The 27,005-nt window shown below is 43.7% G+C and overlaps 1 protein-coding gene across 2 annotated transcripts in view; it reads left to right on the plus strand.

Annotated features, from left to right (window-relative positions):
- The window catches only part of nek10 (NIMA-related kinase 10), a 211,732-nt gene that overhangs the window by 14,540 nt on the left and 170,187 nt on the right, over positions 1–27,005 (plus strand). For both annotated transcript variants that reach the window (XM_068002825.1, XM_068002817.1), the window contains exons 4-6: positions 7,815–7,960; positions 11,586–11,684; positions 23,281–23,365. In XM_068002825.1, the coding sequence (XP_067858926.1) occupies positions 7,815–7,960; positions 11,586–11,684; positions 23,281–23,365 (330 nt within the window). The remainder of the gene's footprint in view (positions 1–7,814; positions 7,961–11,585; positions 11,685–23,280; positions 23,366–27,005) is intronic.

Here is a 27,005-nt window from a genome sequence, read left to right on the forward strand (position 1 = left end):
TGGGAGGGAACCCTCCTGTTTGGCGATTGTTACGCGGTGTCCGTTCATCCGTTGTCGCAGTGTCTGCATGGTCTCGCCAATGTACCATGCTCTGGGGCATCCTTTCCTGCAACGTATGAGGTAGACAACGTTGGCCGAGTCACAGGAGTAATAACCATGCACCTGGTGGGTGGTGTCCTCTCGTGTGATGGTGGTATCTGTGTCGATGATCTGGCATGTCTTGCAGAGGTTACCGCGGCAGGGTTGTGTGGTGTCGTGGACGCTGTTCTCTTGAAAGCTAGGTAATTTGCTGCGAACGATGGTCTGTTTGAGGTTGGGTGGCTGTTTGAAGGCGAGTAGTGGAGGTGCGGGGATGGCCTTAGCGAGGTGTTCGTCGTCATTGATGACATGTTGAAGGCTGCGGAGAACATGGCGTAGTTTCTCCGCTCCGGGGAAGTACTGGACGACAAAGGGTACTCTGTTGGTTGCGTCCCGTGTTAGTCTCCTGAGGAGGTCTATGTGATTTTTTGCTGTGCAACCAACAGAGTACCCTTTGTCGTCCAAATTACCTAGCTTTCAAGAGAACAGCGTCCACGACACCACACAACCCTGCCGCGGTAACCTCTGCAAGACATGCCAGATCATCGACACAGATACCACCATCACACGAGAGGACACCACCCACCAGGTGCATGGTTCATACTCCTGTGACTCGGCCAACGTTGTCTACCTCATACATTGCAGGAAAGGATGCCCCAGAGCATGGTACATTGGCGAGACCATGCAGACACTGCGACAACGGATGAACGGACACCGCGTAACAATCGCCAAACAGGAGGGTTCCCTCCCAGTCGGGGAACACTTCAGCAGTCAAGGACATTCAGCCACCGACCTTCGGGTAAGCATACTCCAAGGCGGCCTTCGAGACACACGACAACGCAAAATCGTCGAGCAGAAATTGATTGCCAAGTTCCGCACCCATGAGGACGGCCTCAACCGGGATCTTGGGTTCATGTCACGCTACACGTTACCCCACCAGCGAACAAATGTTATCTGTTTTTAATATAACGGGTCAGTTGCTGTCTTTTCTATGTTTCTACCTCTCTATCTCTGTTTTTTTTTGTTTGTTGTTTTTTTTGGTGATTTGTATATTCTGTGAGACCTGGCAGGTAACACCTGTCTGTCTGCACACTGATTGCCTTGGCAACGGGCAGTTGAAAAAACTGTCTGTACTCACCAAGCATTGTTCTGTGAATTATAAATGCGACTTCATTTCGAGGATTTCATTTCCACATCGTTCACCTGAGGAAGGAGGTAGCCTCCGAAAGCTTGTGAATTTAAAATAAAATTGCTGGACTATAACTTGGTGTTGTAAAATTGTTTACAATTGTCAACCCCAGTCCATCACCGGCATCGCCACATCACCTCTAGATATGAACAGTGAAATAAAAATGAGGACAGAAGCACTCATTGACAAGTTATTAAACAGAAAGCTGTGATGTCAAGCTTTTGCCAAACTCAGAAGGTTAGAATGCAGGAGGATAGTTAGATGCTGTTTTGTTTAAATCAAACAAGATGACCTACTGATGTGGAGAAGTGTAGCATGTTCATTACTTTTGTATTATAATGTAAAGAGAAGTTTTACTGATTGAACTAAGTGAGCCTGACCATAAATGTTGCTCCATATGTTCATTTGCTGTGAAATAAAGCAGCTTTGTCTTGCAAAGTGTTTTCTCAGTTTGCCTCCAAAAACATTGTAGAGATGCACTGTGGAACGCACATGAAAGATATGAATATTCAGTTGCTATCACGAGGTGCAGTATTGTTATACCCTGGGTGACAATGTTGTATGATTAGATATTGGGCAGTACAGGCACACTCCTAAACGTAAGATGCTCAGACTGCTTACAGGAGTGACTAGCACCACTGAATATCGAGGGCAAGATCCTACACTTGCAACAGTGCTACGTAAATGCAGGTTAGTTTGTTTATTCTTTACCTGGTTTTGCTGGGTAGTCCTCCAATTTGTTTCTCCCCCCACCCCCGCCAATACTTTTTTTTTGCATTATTGTCAGTTACATACGAACATACGAATTAAGAGCGGGTGTAGGCCATTTGGCCCCTCGAGTCTGATAAGATCATGGCTGATCTGATTGTGACCTCAACCCTACTTTCCCGTCTACCTACTATAACCTTTGACTCCCTTGTTAATCAGGAATCTATCTAACTCGGCCTTAAAAATAGTCAATGACCCTGCCTCCACCGCTCTCTGGGGAAGGCAGTTCCTCAGACTCGGGACCCTCCTGAGAGAAAAAAATTCTCCTCATCTCCGTCTTAAATGGGAGACCCCTTATTTTTAAACTGTGGCTCCTTGTTCTGGTCTCTCCCACAAGGGGAAACATCCTCTCAGCATCTACCCCTTCAAGTCCCCGCAGGATCTTATATGTTTCGATAAGATCACCTCTCATTCTTCTAAACTTCAATGTATACAGGCCCAACTTGTCCAACCTTTCCTCATAAGATAATCCCCTCATCCCAGGAATCAGTCAAGTGAACCTTCTCTGAACCGCCTCCAAAGCAATTATGTCCTTTCCTAAATATGGAGACCAAAACTGCACACAATATTCTAGATGTGATCTCACCAATGCTCCGTACAACTGTAGCAAAACATCTCTACTTTTATATTCCATTCCCCTTGCAATAATTGACAACATTCCATTTGCCTTCCTAATCACTTGCTGTACCTGCATACTAACTTTTTGAGATTCATGTACTAGGACACCCAGATCCCTCTGTACCTCAGAGTTCTGCAATCTCTCTCCATTTAAATAATATACTGCTTTTCTATTCCTCCTGCCAAAGTGGACACGTTCACATTTTCCCATATTTTGCTCCATCTGCCAAATTTTTGCCCACTCACTTAACCTATCTATATCCCTTTGCAGATTCCTTACGTCCTCTTCACAACTTACTTTTCTACCTACCTTTGTGTCATCAGCAAATTTAGCAACCATGCATTCAATCCCGTCATTGATATAGATTGTAAATAGTTGAGGCCCAAGCACTGATCCCTGTGGCACTCCACTCGTTACATCTTGCCAACCTGAAAATGACCTATTTATGTCTACTCTGTTTCTTGTTAGCTGATGAATCGTTTGTCCATGCTAATATGTTACCCCCTAAGCAATCAGCTCTTATTTTGTGTAGTAGCCTTTGATGTGGCACCTTGTCAAAAGCCTTCTGGAAATCTAAGTACACCACATCCACAGGATCCCCTTTATCCACGTTGCTCGTTACTTCCTCAAGGAACTCTAGTAAATTAGTCAAATATGATTTCCCTTTCACAAAGCGCTGTTGACTCTGCTTGATTGCATTGAGATTTTCTATGTGCCCTCCTATAACCTCCTTAATAATAGATTCTAGCATTTTCCCTATGACAGATGTTAAGCTAACTGGCCTGTAGTTTCCTGCTTTCTGTCTCCCTCCTTTCTTGAATAGAGGAGTTACATTTGCTATTTTCCAATCTGATGGGACCCTTCCAGAATCTAGGGAATTTTGGAAAATTAATACCAAAGTATCTACAATCTCTGCAGCCACTTCTTTTAAGACCCTAGGATGAAGTCTGTCCGGACCTGGGGACTTGTCAGCTTTTAGTTCGAATGTTTTTTCAGAATCCTTTCCCTAGTGATTGTAAATATTTTAAGTTCCTCCCTCCCTTTCACCTCTTGATTCACAATTATTTCTGGCATGTTATCTGTATCCTCTACAGTGAAGACGGATGCAAAATATCTGTTCAATTCATCTGCCATTTCCTTATTCTCCATTATTAATTCCCCAGACACACTCTCTGGAGGACCAACGCTCACTTTACTTACTCTTTTCCTTTTTAAATACCTGTAGAAACTCTTACTATCTGTTTTTATATTTCTAGCTAGCTTTCTCTCGTACTCTAATTTCTCCTTCCTTATTATTCTTTTAGTCATTCTTTGCTGTTTTTTATATTCTGTCCAATCATCTTTGCGGAACTGTATGTTTTTTCTTTCAATTTGATACTATCTTTAACTTCCTTAATTAGCCACGGATGGTATGTCCTTTCCCCTAGCGTCTTTCTTTCTCACTGGAATGTATCTTTGCTGAGTGTTACGAAATATCTCATTAAATGTCTGCCACTGCATCTCTACTGCCCTACCCCTTAACCTAATTTCCCAGTTCACTTTAGCCAGCTCTGTCTTCATGCCCTCATTTAAGTTTAAAACACTAGTCTTAGACTTACTCTTCTCTCCCTCAAACTGAATGTGAAATTCAATCATATTGTGATCACTGCTACCTAGAGACTCCCTTGCAATGAAGTCATTAATTAATCCTGTCTCATTACACATTACGAGATCTAGAATAGCCTGCTCTCTGGTTGGCTGTAGAATGTGCTGCTCTAAGAAACTGTCCCGAAAGCACTCTATGAACTCATCTTCCAGGCTACCTTTGCCAATCAGATTCTTCCTGTCTATATGTAGATTGAAATCACCCATGATGATTGTTGTCCTTTCTCACAAGCCCCCATTATTTCTTCCTGTATACCCTGTCCTATAGTGTGGTTACTGATAGGGTGCCCATAAACTACTCCCACAAGTGACTTCTTGCCTTTACTATTTCTTATCTCCACCCAAACTGATTCTACATCTTGGTCTTTAGAACTAAGGTCATCTCTCTATTATACTCATTTCATCCTTAATTAACAGAGCTACCCCTCCACCTTTTCCTAGCTTCCTGTCCTTGCGAAATGTCAAGTAACGTCGAATATTCAGGTTCCAGCCTTTGTCATCTTGCAGCCATGTCTCTGTAATGGCTATCAGATCGTACATATTTATTTCTATTTGAGCTGTCAATTCATCCATTTTGTTACGAATGCTACGCGCATTCAGATACGAAGCCTTTACTGCTGTCTTTTTACTATTTTTGCAACCTCTAGCCTTATCTGCTGGCGCACTCTTAAGTTTGCATGCTCTGTCTGTTCCTGCCGCTTTCTGATTATCATTTCCCTTATTGCTGCCTTGCTCTCTTGCCTTGTCTTCTTTCTTTAATTTATCACATCTTCCCTTACTTGATTCCTCGCCCCTACTATTTAGTTTAAAGCCCTCTCTACCGCCCTAGTTATACGATTCGCCAGAACACTGGCCCCATCACGGTTCAGATGCAGCCCGTCCCAACAGCTTCCACTTTCCCCAGTACTGGTTCCAGTGCCCCATGAATTGAAACCCATTTCTCCCACACCAATCTTTGAGCCACAAATTTAACTCTTTTTAATCTTATTTACCCTGTGCCAATTAGCTCGTGGCTCAGGTAATAATGCAGAGATTATTACCTTTTGAGGTCCTGCTTTTTAATTTAGCCCCTAGCTGTTTATACTCCCTAAGCAGAACTCTTCCCTCATCCTACCTAAGTCGTTGATACCTACATGGACCACGACAACTGGATCCTCCCCCTCCCACTGCAAGTTCCTCTCTAGCCCAGAGCAGATGTCCTGAAACCTGGCACCTGGCAGGCAACTCAGTTGATGTTGGCATTTAAATTGCACTGTGCAAAGAGATGAGGGTGGGTGTTATTTTGCAGGTTCTGAATTCTTGTAAAATTTGAGATGAGGAAAAGGATGGAGAGGGCTAACAAATGCAGGTGCAATGACCCTTGATGTGTTAAGAAACCCCTTCACACACACCACAATCCATTTTCCAACTTGTGACACTTTTTTATATCTTTATACAAGTATCAGCTTGGTTCAGATGGCAGCACTCTTGTCCAAGTTAATAGGTTCAAGCCCTGTTCCAGGACTTGAGAGCACATAATCTAGGCTGACACTCAAGTGCAGGACTGAGGTCATTGTAAGAGGTGCTATTTTCTAGATTAAACATTAAACTGAGGTGTCCTTCTTCCTGTTCAAATGGATGTAAAAGACCCCCATGGCCAACATTCTTTGCTAAACTAATGCCACCAAAATCAGATTAACTGGTCATTTATCTCAGTGGAGGCAATGTTTTGTTTGGCAAGGTATCGGGCTGATATGGAGATGATTGTTGTATGTTAGAGATATATGGCACTTAATTAAAAGTTTATTTGATAAAACCCTGCCTGATGACTCTGGAGGACTGAATTGCTCGTAATGAAACTAGTTCCTCTATCTTATGGTTGACCTCATCATCTTCTGCTTGTTGCTGTCTGTCTTCTCTTCTTGCCTGCTCAATGGTTCGGTGCCTTTACTGACCAATTTTTTTTCAGGATAGCAGGCAGCATTAATTTTGGAGGCCTTGGCTGGGCTGCACTGCTGCACTCCCCTTGATCTGTCCAACCAAGTGAATTATTGCTTGAGGATGGCAAAGATACGCTCCACTATGACCTAGGTGGAAGCGTGGACTGCAGTGCACCTCTGCTCAGGTCTTGTGTTTGGGTGGTGCAGTAGTGTCATGAGCTACAATTGCAGGCCTTATTGATCTCCCAACAGTTATCCCTGCAATCTTGTTAGCCTTTCAAATAATGCTGGGTCTGTTGACGTCCATAGGGTGAGAGCTGCCAGCGTAATGAGCAGTGATGTGTACAATTCACAGACCATGGAGTGGTAGTTCTTTCTGTTCAAGAATGAAGTTGCATTGGGGGTAGAGGTGTATATAACTACATGAGTGCAGCAAATATGCTCTGCACTTGTGAGAATCCTGCCATGTGGTGGAATTGGAGTGATTGCTCTTGTTGCAGGTTGCTTTCCATAGGAAAATTGATAAAATCATTGGTATTGGCTTGATGTAAGTGTGCACTGAAGGTTGGAAGATGTGACTGATCTCCCACACTTGCTTGGAAGGAGCCTGCCACATAAAGGTTCAATATAGCTGTAGTCTGGACTGCTACTAACAGAGCTGTCCTTGTGCTGGAACTGTGGCTGCAGCAATATGCATCGCTCTGTTATCTGTGTCTGTTACTTTTTTGGGATTTCTACAGTTCTTACTGTAGTTTATTTTGTCTTGAATGACCAATCTCATGAAACCAAACCGTATCGTGTTTTCCGCCCCCGCCCCCCCCCCCCACCATTTCCTTTTTAAATGGGTTGATTGATTTGTATTTTCCCCACTTTTCATTACCGTGTTTTCCTCTTTCCCTTCCCCTGTGCTGAACACCATCTGGAACCAAGATGGTAGTCAGGTGACCCACTCCGAGCCTTGCCACTTTGCTCTGTTACTGGGTGTTAGGAGATGGAGAAGTGATCCAGAGATTTTTGAATGCTTCTAGCAAAGCTGATTTATAGGTTGTTGGTGAAATATAGAATGATCCAAGAATGCTGCTGATTTTGAAATTTGTTAATTTTGTAATTTGGTGCTTATCATTTTATAAATTCTAGGAATAAAAGTTAACCTGATTAACCAATAATCGTTATGATTTGGTTAGCAATTCAATATGTATAGCTCCTTGTGGGGGCATGGCAGCCAGTCCAAATCTTAGAAAGCCATATTATATCAAACATTTCTCATGGGAAAAGATTCCCCTAGGTTCCCTCACTTGACAACTTCCAATTCCACTGGCCCCTTACTTCACCACATATAGATGGCTAAGGTAATGCAAAATTATATGATATCTGTTATGCATGCACAAAAGTATAAATAACTTGACATAACCATCTGACCCTGCAAACTATCTTATGAACAGAATGAACCATTGTGCAAATTGTCAGTGTATATCCTGTTTTTTTTCTAATTTTAAAAATTAATGATTGTTAACAAAAAATTCAATATATGTCTGGTAACTATGATGTAAAATAGTAATGAATGAACATTGTGTTTTGTTTATGTTTGTTGTTTTAGTTGCCAGCTCTAAATTTTGACAAGGGCCATGGAATTGTAACTAAATCGCAACAGTATCATTCTATTCCGGGAAAGCAAAATGGTGGAATCAGATATGGGGAGCAGCAGCAACAATCAACTGAGGCTGTGGAACTTGAAACTTTTAGGTATTAAGACTTTAGAAGTGAATAGTGTTGATGTTTGTTTTTCAGATTGGGCTTTAAATTGTACTCTTATACAGCATGAGATTTATAACTTAAGTGCCAGTACAAAGGTTGAACAATGGCTTTATTTGTGGCCATACAATGTGCAGAATCAATTGCACTAAGTATTTACGGTGGAATCACCATAGAAGGAGAGGGGATTTGGCCCACCGTGTCTGTGCCGGCCCTTAGAGCAATCCAAAACAAATCCCACTGCACCACTCTCTCTCCATTGCCCTTTGTCTTCCTCTGCTTCAAATATTTATCCAATTTTCCCATAAAAGATGCAGTAGTCTCCCTCAATCACTTTCTGTGGCAAAGCATTTCATGTTCCAACAACGCTCTCTGCAGAGAAATTTCTTCTGATTTCGCTCCTCACTCTCTTAATGACCATTTTAAATTGATGACCCCTCGTCACTGATTCCTTCCTCATTCATTCTATCAAAACTCTTCATAATTATAAAAAAACTCTCTCAAATCTCCTCTGAGTCTTCTCTGTTGCAGTGGAAATTGTCCCAATCATGATTGATTCCAGAACTTAAGGGAATGGTGTTTGAGAAGATTGACAACCCTGAAAAGAGATGACTGAGAGGGGATATGATAGAAGTGCTTAAAATTATGAAAGGTTTGGACAAATTGGATCCAAGTAAGCTTTTCTGCTGTGTACAGAATTTAAGCGCAAGGGATCATATTTGCAAATTAAGGACAACAAAAGAAAACAGGAAATGCAGAAGGAACTTTTTTACTAAAATGTACGTGGAACAGATTATCGGCACGGGTAGTGGAAGAGGAAAACTTAATTAGTTTCAAGAAGAAACTAGACAGGTTCTTGCCAACAAATGGGATTCAAGATTATTAGAAATGCACCAAGGGAGTACTGTGGATAGGAGGGCTGGATGGACCAAAGGTCTTCTCCAGCCTGAAACTGTTGCTAGGTTACTATCTCAAGTCTTTCCTCATAACGATAGTTTTCCATCCTAGTATCATCAAGGTGAATCAATGCTGTATGCTCTCTATGGCTTTGTTGTCCTTTCTATACTGGGACTCCCTGAATTACACACAGTATTCTAACTATGGCCTAACTAATGGTCTGTCCAAATTTATCATTACTTCTCTTGTATTGTATGCCTTTTTTTTATGGTGTAGCTACTTGCACTTATACTTTTAGGGAATTATGTATTTGAATCCCTAGGTGTCTCTATTCATCCACACCGTTCAGCAGTATAATTTGATTGAGTGTATGATTCTATTTCTTGTATCTCCTCCCAAAATATATTACTTCACACTAAATTGCCTGCCCATTCCAATGTTGTTGCTGTCTTCCTGATGTCTTCTACATTCCTCCTCACTTTGCCAAACCTCCAACGTATGTGTTGTCAGTAAATTTCGAGATTGTGCTTCTTATGCCTAGGTCCAAGTCATCTATAAATAGGACTATAAAATTGGACTCAGCGATGATCCCTGATACTGATCTAGGAAGCAGTCCTGGATCCATTCTGAAAAACTTGGACGACATGCATTGCCTTTATTCCAGTTTTGTTAAAATCACCCAATATTATTGCCCTGTTGTTCTCGCACATCTTTCTGAATTGTCTGCTTATCCCCATCTCTATCTCATCTCCACTGTTTGGTAGCCTGTCTTTCCTATTCTCCTTTATTCCTTTTGCTGTCTTTTCTGTTTATTGATCTTGTTTTATTTCTCCGCTGCTTCCTGTTAACAGTACTCCTTCCAGACTGTGTATTTGTCTTTCCACCAGTCACTGATTTGTTCCCCTTCACAAGGTACATTACCTTGCCCCTTGCTGCCGCTTTACCTTTTCTACTCATCTCTTCATAGCTCCCAATTCGTGACAGCTATCCTGTGCTGCTCTGTGGTCTGCTGCCCCTTATATCACCCACCTGCTCTCTCCCTCAGCTCCTCCTATAAGTGCCTATTTGCTAACCCTAACATTTTCCCTCGTCCTGTTGTCATCTTAAGCAAATATTTTGCTTCATATGTCATTCCTGTATCTGCCTTCGTTCCTACGACCTTCCCTCACTGCCTATTAACAGTGGAGAGGGAGAATTTAAATTTAATAGTGGTCATATTTTGAGATTTTTGATCATTTATTTTTCTTCACTGAGGATATTGGGATTGAGTTATGTTTTGTGTTGTGTTTTAAAACAAAGCAAATTCACAAAGGTTTAAAAAAGTGTTGCAGGCACTGAAGATGTGTATTAAAGCCAGGTGGCCCAATTTACGGATTGTCTCAGCTCACAGTCTGTATCAAACTGATGCAATGAGAGTCAGTTGTCTCAATTGGGTGCCATACACTAAGTTCTACTTAATAATTAGAAATTAAAAGAGAGCTAGTAGTAGGTATGATCCCGCAGCATGCTGGAGCACTGTTGCATAATGCCACAAAGTGATGGGATGCAGTTTCATTTCCTGTATTTTGCTGAGTTCAGGTTTTGGCTGCATCATTGTAGCGCAGGGTGAAACAAAAGCCAGCTACCACAGGGAGAGAGGGTAATTGGGCAGTGGAATCATCACAAAGCCTGATTCATGTACTTCCTGAGGGTCCACTTGAGCATTGCTTGTAATAGCTTGGGAGGAGTTTGGCCAGAAGAGGTGCATGACTTGGTAAGACAACATACTGAGAAAAATGAGGGAGATGAAATTTGAGCGTAACTTAACATATACTTGGCGGGGTGGGGGGAGGCGGGGAAGATGTATGTACTCTGCTGTTAATTTAGTAAAAAGAGATTCTACTTGGGTCCATGCCCTAAAAATTGGATGAATATAAAATGTCCATCCTATAACCTTAAAGTGAACAACTAAAGATGAATTTGAAAATGGATATCTTACCAGTGATGGTGAATTCCAGGCTATTGTTAATATTCACCAAACATAGTACAAAACAGTGAATCAAGCCTATTCTATGAGTAAGTTAAACTGGTTATTCCACTGCCATTTATTATGGATTCTGCTTATATAGCACTGTAGGGATAATTTCATTTTATAATAATTTGTTTTACTTTAGAATAATTCCCATTTAATTATATACGACAGAGTGTGACTATAGGAGCTACCACTCCGCTCTGAACTGGCCACCCACATGAAAGTCCCCAAAGTGATGTTAAATACAGGGCTGGAATGTTACTACATTGAGGCGTTGTGACTATTTAGCTCTTTGACTGCACAGACAAAAAAGATTATGTTGCTAAATTCTTCATTAGCTACTATCAGCAATTGATCTGCAAGGGAGTCAAAGGATATGGGGAAAAGGTGGGAAAGTGGAGTTGAGGTAAAAATCAGATCAGCCATGATCTCATTGAATGGCGGAGCAGGCTCGAGGGGCCGAATTGCCTACTCCTGCTCCTATCTCTTATGTTCCTATGCAGAAAGGAATGCTTCCCTTGCTACTTCAATTTTGCACAGCATGCTTTACAATGGTACTACCAATATAAAGTTTGTAAGTGCCAGACTTATAAAAGGTAAAGAAAAGTAGTTTACTATGTGATGTTATGTCATCATAAAGCATGTTGCTAGTGAGAAAAACTTTTTTTCCCTCTTTTTTATTTTTTTCTTTCTATTTCTTCACTACAGTGTCAATTACAAGAATGAAAGAAAGTTTAGTAGTCATCCTCACCACAAACTCTTTTTGGAGATTTTCACTGCACTGGTAAAGCAGAGACTCACATGCAGGTAGGAATTAATCATTTGAATTGCTAAACCATTGTGGAAATTTATAGCTATCCTTCAACAAAACTTTAACATAATATCTTTTGCTAAATTAAAGCGTATTATGGATTCAATTTAATCCACTAAGCCAAGAAGCAAAACAACTAGTGATTTTGAGAATCTACAGACTTGTGATCTGGACCATTATCAGTGGCCAGTGTTATGTATCCAGCTGCCAATGATTTTTATCTTAGTTCCTGTATGAACTGTATTATGCTCTGGTCTAAACTGTTGTTGCCGAGTTTCTTTTAATAAAGCTATTTTACTGAGTGGGTGAAGCAAATAATGGTACTGTATTAGGTTTTGATTTTCCTCACTGTAAATATGAGTATGACTAAAATGAGTCGAAATTACCACTGAAATCTGAATATAAAGTGACCAGTTGGTCAGTTCGAAATAATTCACTAGATTTGTCTCAATTTGGATACTTCAGGTTCAAAAATATATTTCCTTAACGAAGATAAAATGAAAAAAGATGACACACATATGCATAAAGACAAAATATGAATACCATATATTAATTATGAAGGGTTTTGATAAGAGTAGATAGGAAAAAACTGTTTCCACTCGCAGGAGGGTCGGTAGCCAGAGGACACCACAGATTTAAGATAATTGGCAAAAAAGCCAGTGGGGAGATGGAGAAATGTTTTTACTCAGCGAGTTGTTATGATCTGGAATGCATTGCCTGAACAGGTGGTGGAAGATTCAATAGTAACTTTCAAAAGGGAATTGGATATATACTTAAACAGGAAAAATTTGCAGGGCTATGGGGAAAGAGCAGGGGGAGTGGGACTAATTGGTAGCTCTTTCAGAGAGCCAGCACAGGCACGATGGGCCAAATGACCTCCTTCTGTGCTGTATGATTCCATGATTTGTTTTTGGGCAGTTAGCTATAACTATCATCTGCAGCTGGAGCTATATAAGCAGGAGTTTATTTATTGTTTGAAAACAAAATGTTCAATCGTTGATATTCCATTGCTTAGAGGGAGATAACTATGTATAATTTCTGATGTCCTTGAAGTCAAAATGACAGAATACACGCACATACAAAAAGGTGAGGAAACAAAAAATATCAGGCCCATTAGTGCTCACCCTATCCATTAGACGAGGTAAATTTATGCACCATCCTCCAACTTCTAGTAAAGCCAACTCCTAGGGTAGTTGCCAATCAAAGCTGTTATCATGGAGTAGATTAAACTGCTCTATAGTCATATAAATCAGTATATCTGTGTTTCTCGATATAGATAAAAAAACCACTACCATTTTTGATTTCTAGATAATGCACTACTCATTTTAGGTAAAAACAGATTAATAGAATGAATCCATCTACACCAGAAGTATTCATAATGATAGCTTTGACTCGAGCTTCCAAACCATACACATTCCTTCTGTGAATATGGGCCCGATATTAGGAGGGCGGTGGGTTCGCAGCGGGGGGGTCGACTGGGCGCGTGGGTAACGCACCCGGTGAAATCGGTGTGCTCCGCACGCAATCGCAGCTTGATTGAAGGTACTTACCTTTGCTTCCAGGTTTCGCGCTGGAAAGCTGCGCAGCGGGCGGACTGCGCATGCGCAACGTAGGCTGTCAGCTGGAGGAGCCCTATTTAAAGGGGCAGGCCACCAATGCTCCTCCTGCAGCAAACAACCAATTTTGAACCATGGAGCAGGCCAGAGGAAAGGCTGCTCCAAGGTTTTCAGACTCCTCACTCCAGGTTCTGCTCGATGGGGTGAGGAGGAGGAGGGAAATCCTTTTCCCATCTGATGGGAGGAAGTGCCCTCCCTCCACTACCAAGAAGGCCTGGCTGGAGGTGGCCGAGGAGGTCACCAGCAGCGGTAATGTGCCACGAACCTGGGTGCAGTGCAGGAAGAGATTTAATGACCTAACCAGGTCAGCCAAAGTGAGTATACTTGCGCATTCTCCCACGCTTCATCTTCCACATCACCTCCGCCACCACACAACCCCTTCTGCACTGCCACCACAACGCTCTTGCATCACTCCTCACATCCACTCAACTATCATCCTCGCCTTGCCTGCATGTACTCACCGTCCCAGTTCCCATTCGAACACTACCACGCAACCCAATCCTCATAAAATCTCGTGGCTATGTCGCGCACGCACCCTCCCATGTATCTCCCTCACTCTCGACCCCACCCACACCAATGCATGCAGCGGGTCACCATGCAACCATCACTCAATCACGCCTCTGTGTTTTGCCTTGATAGGAGAAGAGATGCCAGAATGCCCGGGATAGGGCAAGGACTGGAGGGGGCCCGCCACACCAGATGGCATTAACAGATGTGGAGCAGCAGGCACAGGAGATAAGCCGCACGTTGGAGTGTCTGTCTGTGGCGGATGCCGAGACTGGGATTGCATAAGCGGCTGGTGACAGAAAGCTAACACTCAGCACTCATGATAGCGAATGATCTTAGCATCACTTGGCATCTGCAGCACCTCAACATCTGTCCACGTGCTTAATATTGCTTTCTGTTCTCTTGCAGGCCCATCTGCGACCGCCTTCACCGTGGAGGGCGATTCCTCAGAGGACCTGCCGGCCTCTGAGGGTCCATCGTCACATCTGAGCCATCTATCCACCAGCGCAGATACACGCACCTCGGTGGGTCCCATTCCTCACTTAGTTGGGTTTGCACATGGTGAGTCACCACGCACATGTGAGCATGAGCAGACCCTGGTGGCAGGGGCAGCCGTGGAGAGTCTGTGTCGGTGGGAGCACTCTTCTCCAGGCTCTGCTGAGCTGGACACAGATGCTGAACCCTGGGGGCCAGCCGTGAAACGGAGAGTCATCGAGGGGCATTGCCGAGGTACTGGAATAGTTGCCACGCACATTCTCCACAATCGCGCAGAGGATGGAGGAGTCCAACTCCTGCATGAGTGGAATGGTGGCACAGGCACATGAGGGTATCTCCGAGATAGTGTCGCAGGGACGTGAAGGCATCTTTGAGATAGTGTCACGGGTAGGTGCAGGAATGTCTGCGATGGAGGAAAGGCTAGCCTCCATCGAGCGTCGAGCACGGCTCAACAATGAGTCCATTCAGGCCCTGACAACGGCCGTTCGGATTCAGGGTGAGCAACATTCTGCCGCCTTCAACAGGCTGACAGATACTTTACAACTGGCCTTCCAAGGCTTCACACAAGTCCTCCAAACTGTCGTCCAGCAGGGTGGAAGGAGTGATGTGGGCCTGGGCCAGGAGAGGGATGATGGTGAAAGGGGACGTGGAAGTGGGGACGCCACTCAAAGCGCTCCCACGTGTCACCCGTTGCCCCCCCCCCCTCTCAACCAGTACCTGCAATGCTGCCACCTCACCAGGTGGCTGAGTCTGCCCCTGCACAGGTGCAGGTGGAGTAGTCTTTGGAGGGGCCCTCACGGGCACCGAAACCCAGAGGGCGTCCGCGCAAAGCATCTAATCGGTCAGGGCGTGGACAAGAGCAACCTGCCACTACCTCTGCTGAAGCCACAGGGGTAGCACCACGTAGGGGTTCCCGTAAACGCAAGGCAAAGGTTTTGTGAGCACAAAGGGAATGCACAAGGGTGTCTGACGATTTGTCATGTTTTTTATTTATATTTGTTTTCTTCTACATTCACAATAAATCTTATTATCACCACTACTGGGGTTCACCATGAACACACACACTTGATGCCACCCATTGGGTCATTCTACAGTGGGTGTAGATGTAGTTGCACCACTGTTTTGTGCAGGGGGCAGGGGAGGGGGCTGGTATGGCCGCTCCTCTGTCCAGGTGATGAGGACTGGACTCTTCACACAGTCTGATGTTAGGAGAACTGTTCACATATCAGTGACTCCCTGGCCTCACAAGCAGCCAGGTGAGCCCCTGTTCTGCCCATGGGTCGTTCCTCCTCCTCGTCGTCCTCCTCCTCCTCCTCCTCAATACGGGTGGCAGATGTGGATGGGGCCTCCTCCAGTGGCACCCCTCTCTTGTGCCATGTTGTGCAGGGCACAACAGATGACTATAATGCGTCCCACTCTGTGTGGCGCGTAATGAAGCGCTCCCCCAGAATGATCAAGACACCTGAAGCGCATCTTGAGCAGCCCTATAGCCTGCTCAATTGTTGACCTGGTAGCGATGTGGCTGTCGTTATATTGACGCTGTGGCTCAGAGGTGTCATAAGCCACGAGAGCAGGAGATATTCCTTGGCCCCGAGGAGCCAGCCCTTGCGGGTGTTGGGTGAGTGGAAGAGGGGCGGCACGGTGGACTCCCTGAGGATGAAAGAATCGTGGCAGCTGCCAGGGTATCTGGTGCACACGTGAAGGAATCTCTTGCGTTGGTCACAGATGAGCTGAGTGTTCATGGAGTGATAGCCCTTCCTGTTGACGAGCAGTCCTGGCTTGTGTGGAGGTGCTCGTATTGCTATATGGGTGCAATCGATTATACCCTGCACCCATGGGAAGCCAGCCACAGTGTGGAATCCCACTGCCCTCTCCATCTGGCTGAGGTCATCCATAGGGAGGTTCATACAGTGCGGGGCCCTGTGAAACAAGCCTTTGGTGACCTGCCTTATGCACTTGTGTGCAGACGACCGAGTGTCCCCGGTGGCACCCTGGAAGGATCCGGAGGCGAAGAAGTTGAGGGCAGTGGTGACTTTGACAGCGACAGGTAAGAAGATGGTGCTCGGTCCATCCGTGAGCAGCTCGTCATTAAGGAAGCTGCAGATGTCCGCGACTACCTGGCGACTGACTCTGAGCCTCCGTGTGCACTGCTCCTCAGAGGTCCAGGAAGCTGAGCCTCGGTCTGTAGACCCTGTGGCGAGGGTAGTGCCTTCTGCGACGCATCTCTCTCTGCGGTTGCCCTCCCTCCTGCTGTGCAGGTGGATGTGTCACAGCACTGTGTGGAGCTCCACGTGTCAGAGGTGGACGGCGTGGTCGGCGAGGCTGGTGATGCTGTTCATCCTCCGAGGAGGTCATGACTGCAGCTATGGCGGCCCCCATCCGGAAGATGTACGTTTGAGGGGGTCCGCAAGGTTGGTAAATGTGTCCGCACACCGGGGTTGAGGTTCCAAGTTGGTGAATTGTAATGTTAGGTGGAGGGTGGTGGAGGCCAAACTTTGTCCAAAGTGACAGAGTGGTCTCCTGCAATGAATGAGGGTCTTCCCACCCCCCCCCCCCCACCACTGTCAAATGGACCTATGCAGCTGCCACAGGCTGGTGGCTGCAACACGTCCGTTTCAACTGGGAGTGTTTCCTCCAGTACGGGAAACAGTCTCAGTTCATTTCAAAATCCCACCCCTCCTAAAATATCAGGTCTGTAAACGACCTGAAGTACCTGGTTAATTACCTTAAGTGGCATCCTGCCGGCTTTAATTGCTGGCGGGAGTCCCACATGCGGGGGCTGCGCGCGCATGTCAGCGCATCACTAGGGAACCCGGAAGTGGGCGGGTTGGAGACTGGCTCTGGACACGCCCCGGGAATCCCTGATTTTCGCAGCCCCACCCCCGCCACGAACGCACCCGCTCGGGGGGTGCGAAAATCGAGCCCTATGTGTCACTAAGCAATGATACCATATTAATTATTTATTTTCAGAACATATAAGTATATCACACTATACAAAGATGTTTATGTTAAGGAGCATGAGTTAACAGCTGTTACAATTTGAACACATTTAGTGCAGGCTTAAGATTAAATCTTGTACCGTACAGACCTACATCTGTATCAAGTAATAAACACTTTAGTGGAGTGCAGTGTGTCTTTGTGACCTATTTTTGGTTTTGCACAGGATGTAAGGAATGGCGTCTTTCCAAAAAAGAAAAATCTATGACCAAATGAAGGAATGAGAATGGATTACCTTTTTTTTAAAAACTACATACCCATTTTCTGGAGCAATCAGTGTTACGTAGGATTAAATAGAATGTACAGCACAGAAATAGGCCATTCGGCCCAACTGGTCTATGACGGTGTTTATGCTCCACACAAGCCTCCTCTAACCCTACTTTATCTAACCCTATCAGCATTTCCTTCTATTTACTTTCTCCCTCATGTACCTATGTAGCTTCCCCTTAATTGCATCTATGCTATTTGCCTCAACTACTTCTTGTGGTAGCGAGTTCCACATTCACACCATTCTCCGAGTAAAGGAGTTTTTCCTGAATTCCTTATTGGATTCGTTAGTGACTATCTTATATTTATGGCCCCTAGTTTTGGTCTCTCCCACAAGTGGAAACATCTTCTCTACGTTTACCCTATCAAACCCTTTCATAATTTTAAAGACCTTGATCAGCTCACTCCTCAGCTATCTCTTTTCTAGAGAAAAGAGCCCAAGCCTGTTCAATCTTTCCTGATCGGTATAACCTCTCAGTTCTGGTATCATTCCTACACGTTAATCTTGCTACATGCCCTTCCCTTGTGAACTATGAGCATGTTTGGTTATAAAAGATTGCTACAGAATAATAGCATATGGAGTAACGCCTGAGATTCCTTTGCCATGAGTCCCCAACCTCTGCAGGCTCATTTGGAGAGGCATGGAGTCGAGAGCCTGGATGCTTTGCCTTATATGGTGAAAGAAAAAAAATTAGAGATCAGTCAACTCTATCGTGCCGTCTGTGTCTCCAGTGAAACAATCACAGAACAACATTGGCAGAAACCTAAGAGCAGCATGCTACTGTGGTCTCAAGGCATTGTGCTAACAGGTTGGGGGATGTAGTGGAGCACAACACATAGAATCATACAGCATAGGAGGCCATTTGACCCATTGTGCCTGTGCCGGCTCTTTGAAAGAGCTATCCAATTTGTCCCATTCCGCTGCTCTTTCCCGATAGCCCTGCAAATGTTTCCTTTTTCAAGTATATATCCAATTCCCTCTTGAAAGTGACTATTAAATCTGCATCCACCACCTTAACAACTCTGCATTAAAAAAAATCTTCTGTCTGGTTCTTTTGCCATGAAGAATGATAATTTTAAAACAGTGAAGGAATATTAACTAAAAATATTTTAATCAGATTTGGTTATTAATAGAGAAACCAGCTTTGTGAATAAGTTTTTGTTAAATGTTTTTTTTGTTTATAAATGTAATGACACATACTATTAAAGTATGCTATTGCATCACTTATATGTGATGCCATTGTGACAAAATTGATGTATAATCAATCCTTCTGGTTCTTGTCATTTCCTAATTTTAAAAAAGGACTTGCCAAATACTTTTTCATGACCCTTTAGATAAACTATCCAGGTTAAAGCTTTATCCTTAGAAATGAAGTATAAAACACGCTCCATAACTAATTTAAATTAAACAAAAGATTTTCATTTTAATAACGAAGTGTTAACCTCAATCAGAATTACGATAATCTTCTCTGTTCCTGAGATTAAACATGGAATCATGGTGAGGTGTTCACTTTAGCTTAACCCCCATAACTTTCAATGCCTCCATGGAGCAGTTAGACGCACCCTGGGAGTTAAGGCTAAGTCATGTTTCAGCTTCAGAAATGCCGAGAAACTTTTTTTTATATATTGGGATGTATTCTGCAGTTGATAAAAGAGCTGCACACTGTAGTATTCCTTTAATTGATAAGCAGATCTTTCCAGTGCATAGATATGCGATTTATATTATGCACTGTTGGGGGCAAAATGCCAAAAGCACAGGAGAAAACCTACTGGAACATGATTTTAAAAACTGCTGATCAGACATTAATTAAACATTTTAAAGCCTCCGCCTCCATGAGGCAAATCTTCCCAGGTTGTCAGAGCAAAAGTGTGTGCAGTGAAGAACCTTTGCAATTGATGGCTGCAGAGTGATTAGGTAGCTCGATAGGTTAATTACAAAGGATACAAAAGAATTTTGAGGGGATGGAGGGATTAGATTATGAGGAGCAATTATATAAATCGGGCATGTTCTCACTGGAAAAGGGAAAGTTGAGAGGTGATATGATTGCTGCTTTTAAGATTCTAAAGGGACTAGATGTCGACCATAACAAGCTATTTCACCTTGTTCAGAACAGTAGAACCAGAGGACATGGCCTACGCTTGAAGGAGGGTAAATTCAAAACTCATCTGTGAAAACAATATTTCAATGAGTGAGTGGTCAGTCAATGGAACAGAGTCCCTAGGGAGACGGTGGAAGCAGTTAGTATTGATTCGTTCAAATCCAATAGATTTCTTTCAGAAAATAACATTTTGGGACATAGTATGTAAGTAATTTGAGACATGTGGTAAGTGTAGCATGCTTGGGAGGAACAGTTGAATATGGTTCCCAAAGTTCTTCCCAATGGTATTTTTTCTCATGTCATTTCTGGATCTATTGTTGACTAATTGATAGATATTGATTGCTATGATTAGTCAACAACTCCATTATCATTGTATAATGTGACCATCAGGATGGTAGAGGGCGAACTAGGTCGAATGTGGTCTTTTCTCATCTAACAATTCCTATGTTCCTATTACTGTCTTTTTACCTTTTGTGTTTAAATCTATCCAAGACTTTTGCTGCTGGATGAAAAATGGGTGATAGCGAATCGATAGAATCATAAAAAAATTACGGCACAGAAGGAAGCCATTCGGCCCATCGTGTCCGCGCCAGCTGAGAAAAGAGCCACCCAGCCTAATCCCACTTTCCCGCATTTGGTCCGTAGCCCTGCAGGTCACGGCTCTTCAGGTGCACATCCAGGTATTTTTCAAATGAGTTGAGGGTTTCTGCCTCTACCACCCTCTCAGGCAGTGAGTTCTAGACGCCCACCAGCCTCTGAGTGAAAACATTTTCCTCATTTCCGCCCTAATCCTTCTACCAATCACTTTAAATCTATACCCCCTGGTTATTGACCCCTCTGCTAAGGGAAATGGCCCCTCATAATTTTGTACACCTCAATCAAATCACCCCTCAGCCTCCTCTGTTCCAAGGAAAACAACCCCAGCCTATCCAATCTGTCATCATAGCTAAAATTCTCCAGTCCGCAACATCCTCATAAATCTCCTCTGCACCCTCTCTAGTGCAATTACATCCTTCCTGTAATATGGTGACCAGAACTGTGCGCAGTATTCAAGCTGTGGCTAACCAGTATTTTATACAGTTCCAGCATAACATCCCTGCTTTTATATTCTATGCCTCGGCTAATAAAAGAAAGCATTCCATATGCCTTCTTTAACCACCTTATCTACCTGTCCTGCTACCTTCAGGGATCTGTGGACATGCATTCCAAGGTCCCTCACTTCCTCTATACCTCTCAGTATCCTTCCATCTATTGTGTATTCCCTTGCCTTGTTTGCTCTCCTCAAATGGATTACCTCTGGATTGAACTCCATTTGCCACTTTTCTGCCCATTTGACCAGTCCATTGATATCTTCCTGCTTTCCTCCTCACTATCAACCACATGGCCTATCTTTGTGTCATCTGCAAATTTCTTAATCATGCCCCCTACGTTTAAGTCCAAATCGTTAATGTATACCACAAAAAGCAAAGGACCCAGTACCGAGCCCTGCGGCACCCCACCGGAAACAGCCTTCCAGTCGCAAAAACACCCGTCAATCATTACCCTTTGCTTCCTGCCACTGAGCCAATTTTGGATCCAATTTGCCACATTCCCTTGGCCTTTACTTTTTTGACCAATCTGCCATGTGGGACCTTGTCAAAAGCCTTGCTAAAATCCATGTAGTCCACATCAATTGCGCTACCTTCATTGAGCCTCCTTGTCACCTTCTCGAAAAATTGAATCAAATTAGTCAGAAATGACCTCCCTCTAACAAATCCGTGCTGACTGTCCTTGATTAGTCCGTGCCTTTTTACATGACCGTTTATCGTGTCCCTCAGAATTGATTCCAATAATTTGCCCACCACCGAGGTTAGGCTGATTGGCCTGTAATAACTCGGTCTATCCTTCGCTCCCTTTTTAAACAACGGTACAACGTTAGCAGTCCTCCAATCCTCCGGCACTACGCCTGTATCCAGTGACGTTTGGAAAATGATTGTTAAAGCCTCCGCTATTTCCTCCCAGGTTTCTTTTAACAGCCTGGGATACATTTCATCCGGCCCTGGTGATTCATCCACTTTCAAAGATGCTAATTCCCTTAATACTTCCTCTCTCACTATGTTTATCCCATCCAATATTTCACACTCCTCCTCCTTAACTTCAATCCCTGTATCATCCCTCTCCTTTGTGAAGACAGATGCAAAGTATTCATTAAGAACCATACCCACATCTAACGCCTCCACACACAGGTTACCTTTTTGGTCTCTAATAGGCCCTACGCTTTCCTTAGTTATCCTCTTGCTCTTAGTGTATTTATAAAACATCTTTGGGTTTTCCTTTATTTTAATTGCCAATATTTTTCATGCCCTCTCTTTGCTTTCCTAATTTCCTTTTTAGTTTCACCCCTGCACTTTCTATACTTCTCTAGGCTTTCCGCAGTATTGGGTTCTCGGTGTCTATCATTTCTGCCTTATCTTACCCTGAATGCTTCTTGACATCCAGGGGGCTCTAGATTTGGCAGCCCCTCCCTTTTTCTTAGAGTTTTACACCTATCCCGATTTGATGAATTCAATGGAAAAGAAAATCGCCCGTGGTGTAAAACAGGCTGCCGATTCGCTAACGCGTTTTTTAGCCGGCAATAAAAGTTTTTTTAAAATTTGTTCACTGGATGTGGGCGTCGCTGGCGAGGCCAGCATTTATTGCCCATCCCTAATTGCCCTCGAGAAGGTGGTGGTGAGCCGCCTTCTTGAACCGCTGCAGTCCGTGTGGTGACAGTTCTCCCACAGTGCTGTTAGGAAGGGAGTTCCAGGATTTTGACCCAGCGACAATGAAGGAACGGCGATATATTTCCAAGTCGGGATGGTGTGTGACTTGGAGGGGAACATGCAATAAAAGTTAAAATGGCCTCCACAGAATGAAAGTCTCCTCTTGTTGCTGGTGGTAACAGGCCTAAGTGAAATGAGTTATAACAAGCTCAGCGTAGTTACTCGTGGATGTAAGTCTGAGCACAGGAATCAACATGATTTGATACTAAATTGGCAATGCTATTCAGAGGCAGAAGTGCAAACATTGCTTTCATGCAGGAATAGGAGACCAGGATTTAGGATAGAGTAAGAGGAAACCTTGCATCAAATTCATTCATATACGTGACCTGGGAGTGCTTGATACTGTCATTGTGTGCTGTCATTGATCAGCTTAATGGGGAGAAAAAACTGTTGATGACCTGTAAATGCCCGACTGAATTTTCCAGACAAGAGAGAGAAGTGGAGAGCACGAGAGGAGAGTGGAGGGGAAAGCTCAAAATAGTTTGCTGATTTTCACATCTTAGCATTGTCTCTTGTAAGAAATGTAGCAAGAATATTTATATATATCTATCCTTTATAGATTTCTACAATAAATACGAAATGCAAGTGTGAATTTTGCTTGTATTATATACATTATGGAACTCCAGAGCAGATTTCATAAACTATGCAGTAGTAGAGAAAGAGGCAACTTGATATTGATTGGCAAATAGTCAGAAGTCTGTTATGCCCTCTAGTAACTAATTTCTAAATTAGCATTGTTTGCTCATGTACATTGAAAATGCCTTGTTAACATAACATCTACAGTTGAATTTGTAACTGGTTCTGTTACAGAGAGTGGGTGGACCGAGTGCCACCTGCTAATTTTCTCCGGGTGTTAATCTGTCTCAGATTAATAATGAGGGATCCATTTTATCAGGTTTGTACAATAAGCAATGCACTTTCCTCTTCCGTAAACTCTTGTTCTATTTGTGTACTTTGTAGGTGATTTATGTAAATATACATAATTTTGAAGATTTCTTGCTGTTGTTGTAATATTGCATTAGTAAATTGAAGGTAATCGTATTATTTATTATCACTCCTTCTCAGACTACTGTGTGCAATTTACTGGCCTCTGACTGCTACTGACATTCTGAATTACTGGATTATGTATAGTGTGCCTCCAAAGCTTGTCTTTACTTTTAAAAAAAAATGTACCCTTTTTGGTGGAGCTTTGCTGTGGTTGCTTTTATACTGCAACTTATTTTTATTTCATTCACTTTTACCATTTTTGAAACAATTCCTTCCACTTGGTCTCGCTACTAACACACTTTTTCTCAAACTTAATGGGGCTGACTGATGTCAGACCCAGGAAAATCCCCCCTAATTAATCTGGGCTGAGTTGATTGACTCTTCTTGTCTCACTGTGAGCCGTGATATTCTACAAACTGGTCTGACTAGCTTTCAGACACATCTTCAAAGCCTGACCCATTAACAAATGAACTCTTTGGCTTCAATATTAACCATCCTACGGTAGGAGAGGGGTTAAACGGTTAACTACAGGGAAGACAACCCCAATCCACCGCGCACGCGCAGGGCACCTTTTTTACCACAGAGGATATCAGGACGTCAGTGTCACACTGTGGAGAGGTGAGACACTTCATTAACATATTTAAATGAGGCTCCCACAGTGCAATTGGGAGCTCGATTTAAAATTGACTTGCTGCATGTGTTTCCCAGTGGTCGGGAAACCCGGCAGTGAAAGGGAGGCGGAAGCTTCAGCCTCTACAAGATAAGTGCCTTTTTCAGCAATCCTCGTGGGCCAGCAGGAACAGGAGTGCTCCCTCGGCCCCTCATGGAAGCCTTCGGCCTCCCCCAGCCCTGATCGCGGGCTCTCTTTTCACCCCTCTCCTGATCATAGGCTCTCTTCTTCACCTGCCCCCCCTTCCCCCAGTCGTGGCCTTTTTTCCCCCCCCTCCACCTCCCGGCTACAGCCTCCTGGTATTCCCTCCCTCCAGGTTGTTCTATTTGGCTGGCTGGTGGGCAGGAAATGGAGTTTTAAAAATGTTAATGAGGTTCTGCTGCTAAGTTCATCAGTACCTCCGCGTCCCCAGCCTTGCCAGGTTCCTCGGCTGTTTTCAGTCTCGCCCCCACCCTCCCTGCCTCCCTGTATAATATCGGGCCCTTTATCTTAGCAACTGCAGAACATTGCAGTAAACAAAAAAAAGTTAAATCTGCATGAACCCACGTTCATTTAAAGCACAGCACTCCAATGTAACTCACTGCTGTTCCATTAGGTTTCTGCCTCTCTCATCCTTGCATCTTACCCATGATATTGTGCTGTGGATGGGTGGGGGAGGGCAGCAGGCTCTTCTTGGACCTGCCTCATTACACCAAGGGACAACTTTGGAAGTGTGACTGGGAATGTTCTTGGGATACCCTAGAAATTACACCCAGTTCGCCACTGATGGGATCAGTGGGACTGTATCTGATAGATCAAGCAAAGGTCCTCTTCTGGGCCTAGGGTAGGTCCTTGCATATTATAAGAGATAGCCAGAAGGTTTGGCAAGAAGACATTTTTTTTCCTTTCCTCTGGCCAGATAAGGGCCTCAGATGCCCCCTCAGAGTGGCAAGTTACTGAGTTTTGCCACTTCATTAGGATGGGCACTTCTTCAGCGTCTCTACAGGCAGGGGCGCCGCCTTGAATGTTTGTGACCCCATCCCAAGGACTTGGGCGGGATCAGCTGCTTGCTGAAGTGGCAGTGGCAAGTGGCAGTCCCATCACACCTCTGCTGCTCAGTATGGTCAGTGGAAGTTTTAGGCCACGTTTTATGTTAAAGCAGAAGTTTTTATATATTAAAAAAAAAGTAAATCAGCAGTTTGTACCATGATTGTATTACTTTTTTTTAACCTTTTGTAATGCAATATTTACCAATAACCATAATGAAAGGAGGTCAAATCCAAAATTAAAAGGAAAAACTTACAAAAAGTTGGAAGGTCTGAGCACCTGTTATTTCAAAACAGTGAAAATAGATTTACACCCAGCAAGTGGTATATTTTTAAAAAATAAATAGTTATGGTGCATGTGAATGTGAAGTTATCCACTTTGGTAGAAAAACCAGAAATGCAGAGTTTTTTATAAATGGTGGGAGATTGGGAAATGTTTTTGTTCAAAGGGATCTGGGTATCCTTGTACATGAGTCACTGAAAGCTAACGTGCAGGTGCAGTAAGCAATTAGGAAGGCAAATGGTATGTTGGCCTTTATTACAAGAGGATTTGAGTACAGGAGTAAAGATATCTTACTGCAATTATATAGGGCCTTGGTGAGATTGCACCTGGAGTAGTGTGTACAATTTTGGTCTCCTTACCTAAGAAAGGATATACTTGCCATAGAGGGAGTGCAACGAAGTTTCACAAGACTGATTCCTGGGATGGCGGGATTGTCGTATGAGGTGAGATTGAGTAGACTAGGCCTGTATTCTCTAGAGTTTAGAAGAATGAGAGGTGATCTCATTGAAACATACAAAATTCTTACTGGGCTCGACAGGGTAGATGCAGGGACGATGTTTCCCCTGGCTGGGGAGTCTAGAACGAGGGGTCACGGCCACAGAATAAGGGGTAGGCCATTTAGAACTGAGATGAGGAGAAATTCCTTCACTCGGAGGGTGGTGAATCTTTAGAATTCTCTACCCCAGAGGGCTGTGGCGGCTCAGTCATTGAATACATTCAAAACAGAGATTGATAGATTTCTAGATATTAAAGGCATCAAGGGATATGGGGATGGTAGGAAAATGGCGTTGAGGTAGAAGATCAGCCATGATCTTGTTGAATGGCGGAGCAGGCTCGAGGGGCCGGGTGGCTTACTCCTGCTTCTATTTCTTATGTTCCTATGTAATAAGATGCAAAGACAAAACATAACCTTCTCTCCATGTTGTCGTGTAACCTAGCCAGTTGGAGGTCAAAATAAGGGTTGCGATGTCTTTTGTATGATCTCTCACTGATACCAATGTCTTTATATAATTTATTAGCCAAAATAACACAAACTTATCAGCTCACCTGGGTGTTACACATCTGCACCATTTGAGTAGCAGAAGCATTAATTTATCGCAGGATGTTACTTAATTACAGCTTCATCCAGCATATTTTATAAATCTAGAGAAAAAGAGTAGAAGAGAAGTGGAAAAGTAAGCCTGTGGTGGTTAATCTGACATTCCCACGTTAGATACCTCTCACTTGATGCGCACAAAGTTAATTCATAAATAACATAGTAAAATGTCCTCTCTTGATCTTTTCATGACGAACTGTTGGCTTGACATCGGCCGTCTCAATTTCTCTACTCCCCTCACTCATACTAACCTACCTCCCTCTGAACTTCCAGCACTCCATTCTCTCGGGTCCAACCCTGACATTGTCATTAAACCTGCTGACAAGGGCGACGGTGTTGTGTGGCGAACAGACCTCTACCCTGTGGAGGTTGCATGCCAACTCTCTGACACCTCCTCCTATCTCCCCCAGACCATGACTCCACCACTGAACATCAAGCCATAGTTTCCCAGACTGTCACTGACCTCATCTCCTT

Source organism: Heptranchias perlo, chromosome 2 (assembly GCF_035084215.1).
Source record: "Heptranchias perlo isolate sHepPer1 chromosome 2, sHepPer1.hap1, whole genome shotgun sequence".
NCBI lineage: Eukaryota > Metazoa > Chordata > Chondrichthyes > Hexanchiformes > Hexanchidae > Heptranchias > Heptranchias perlo.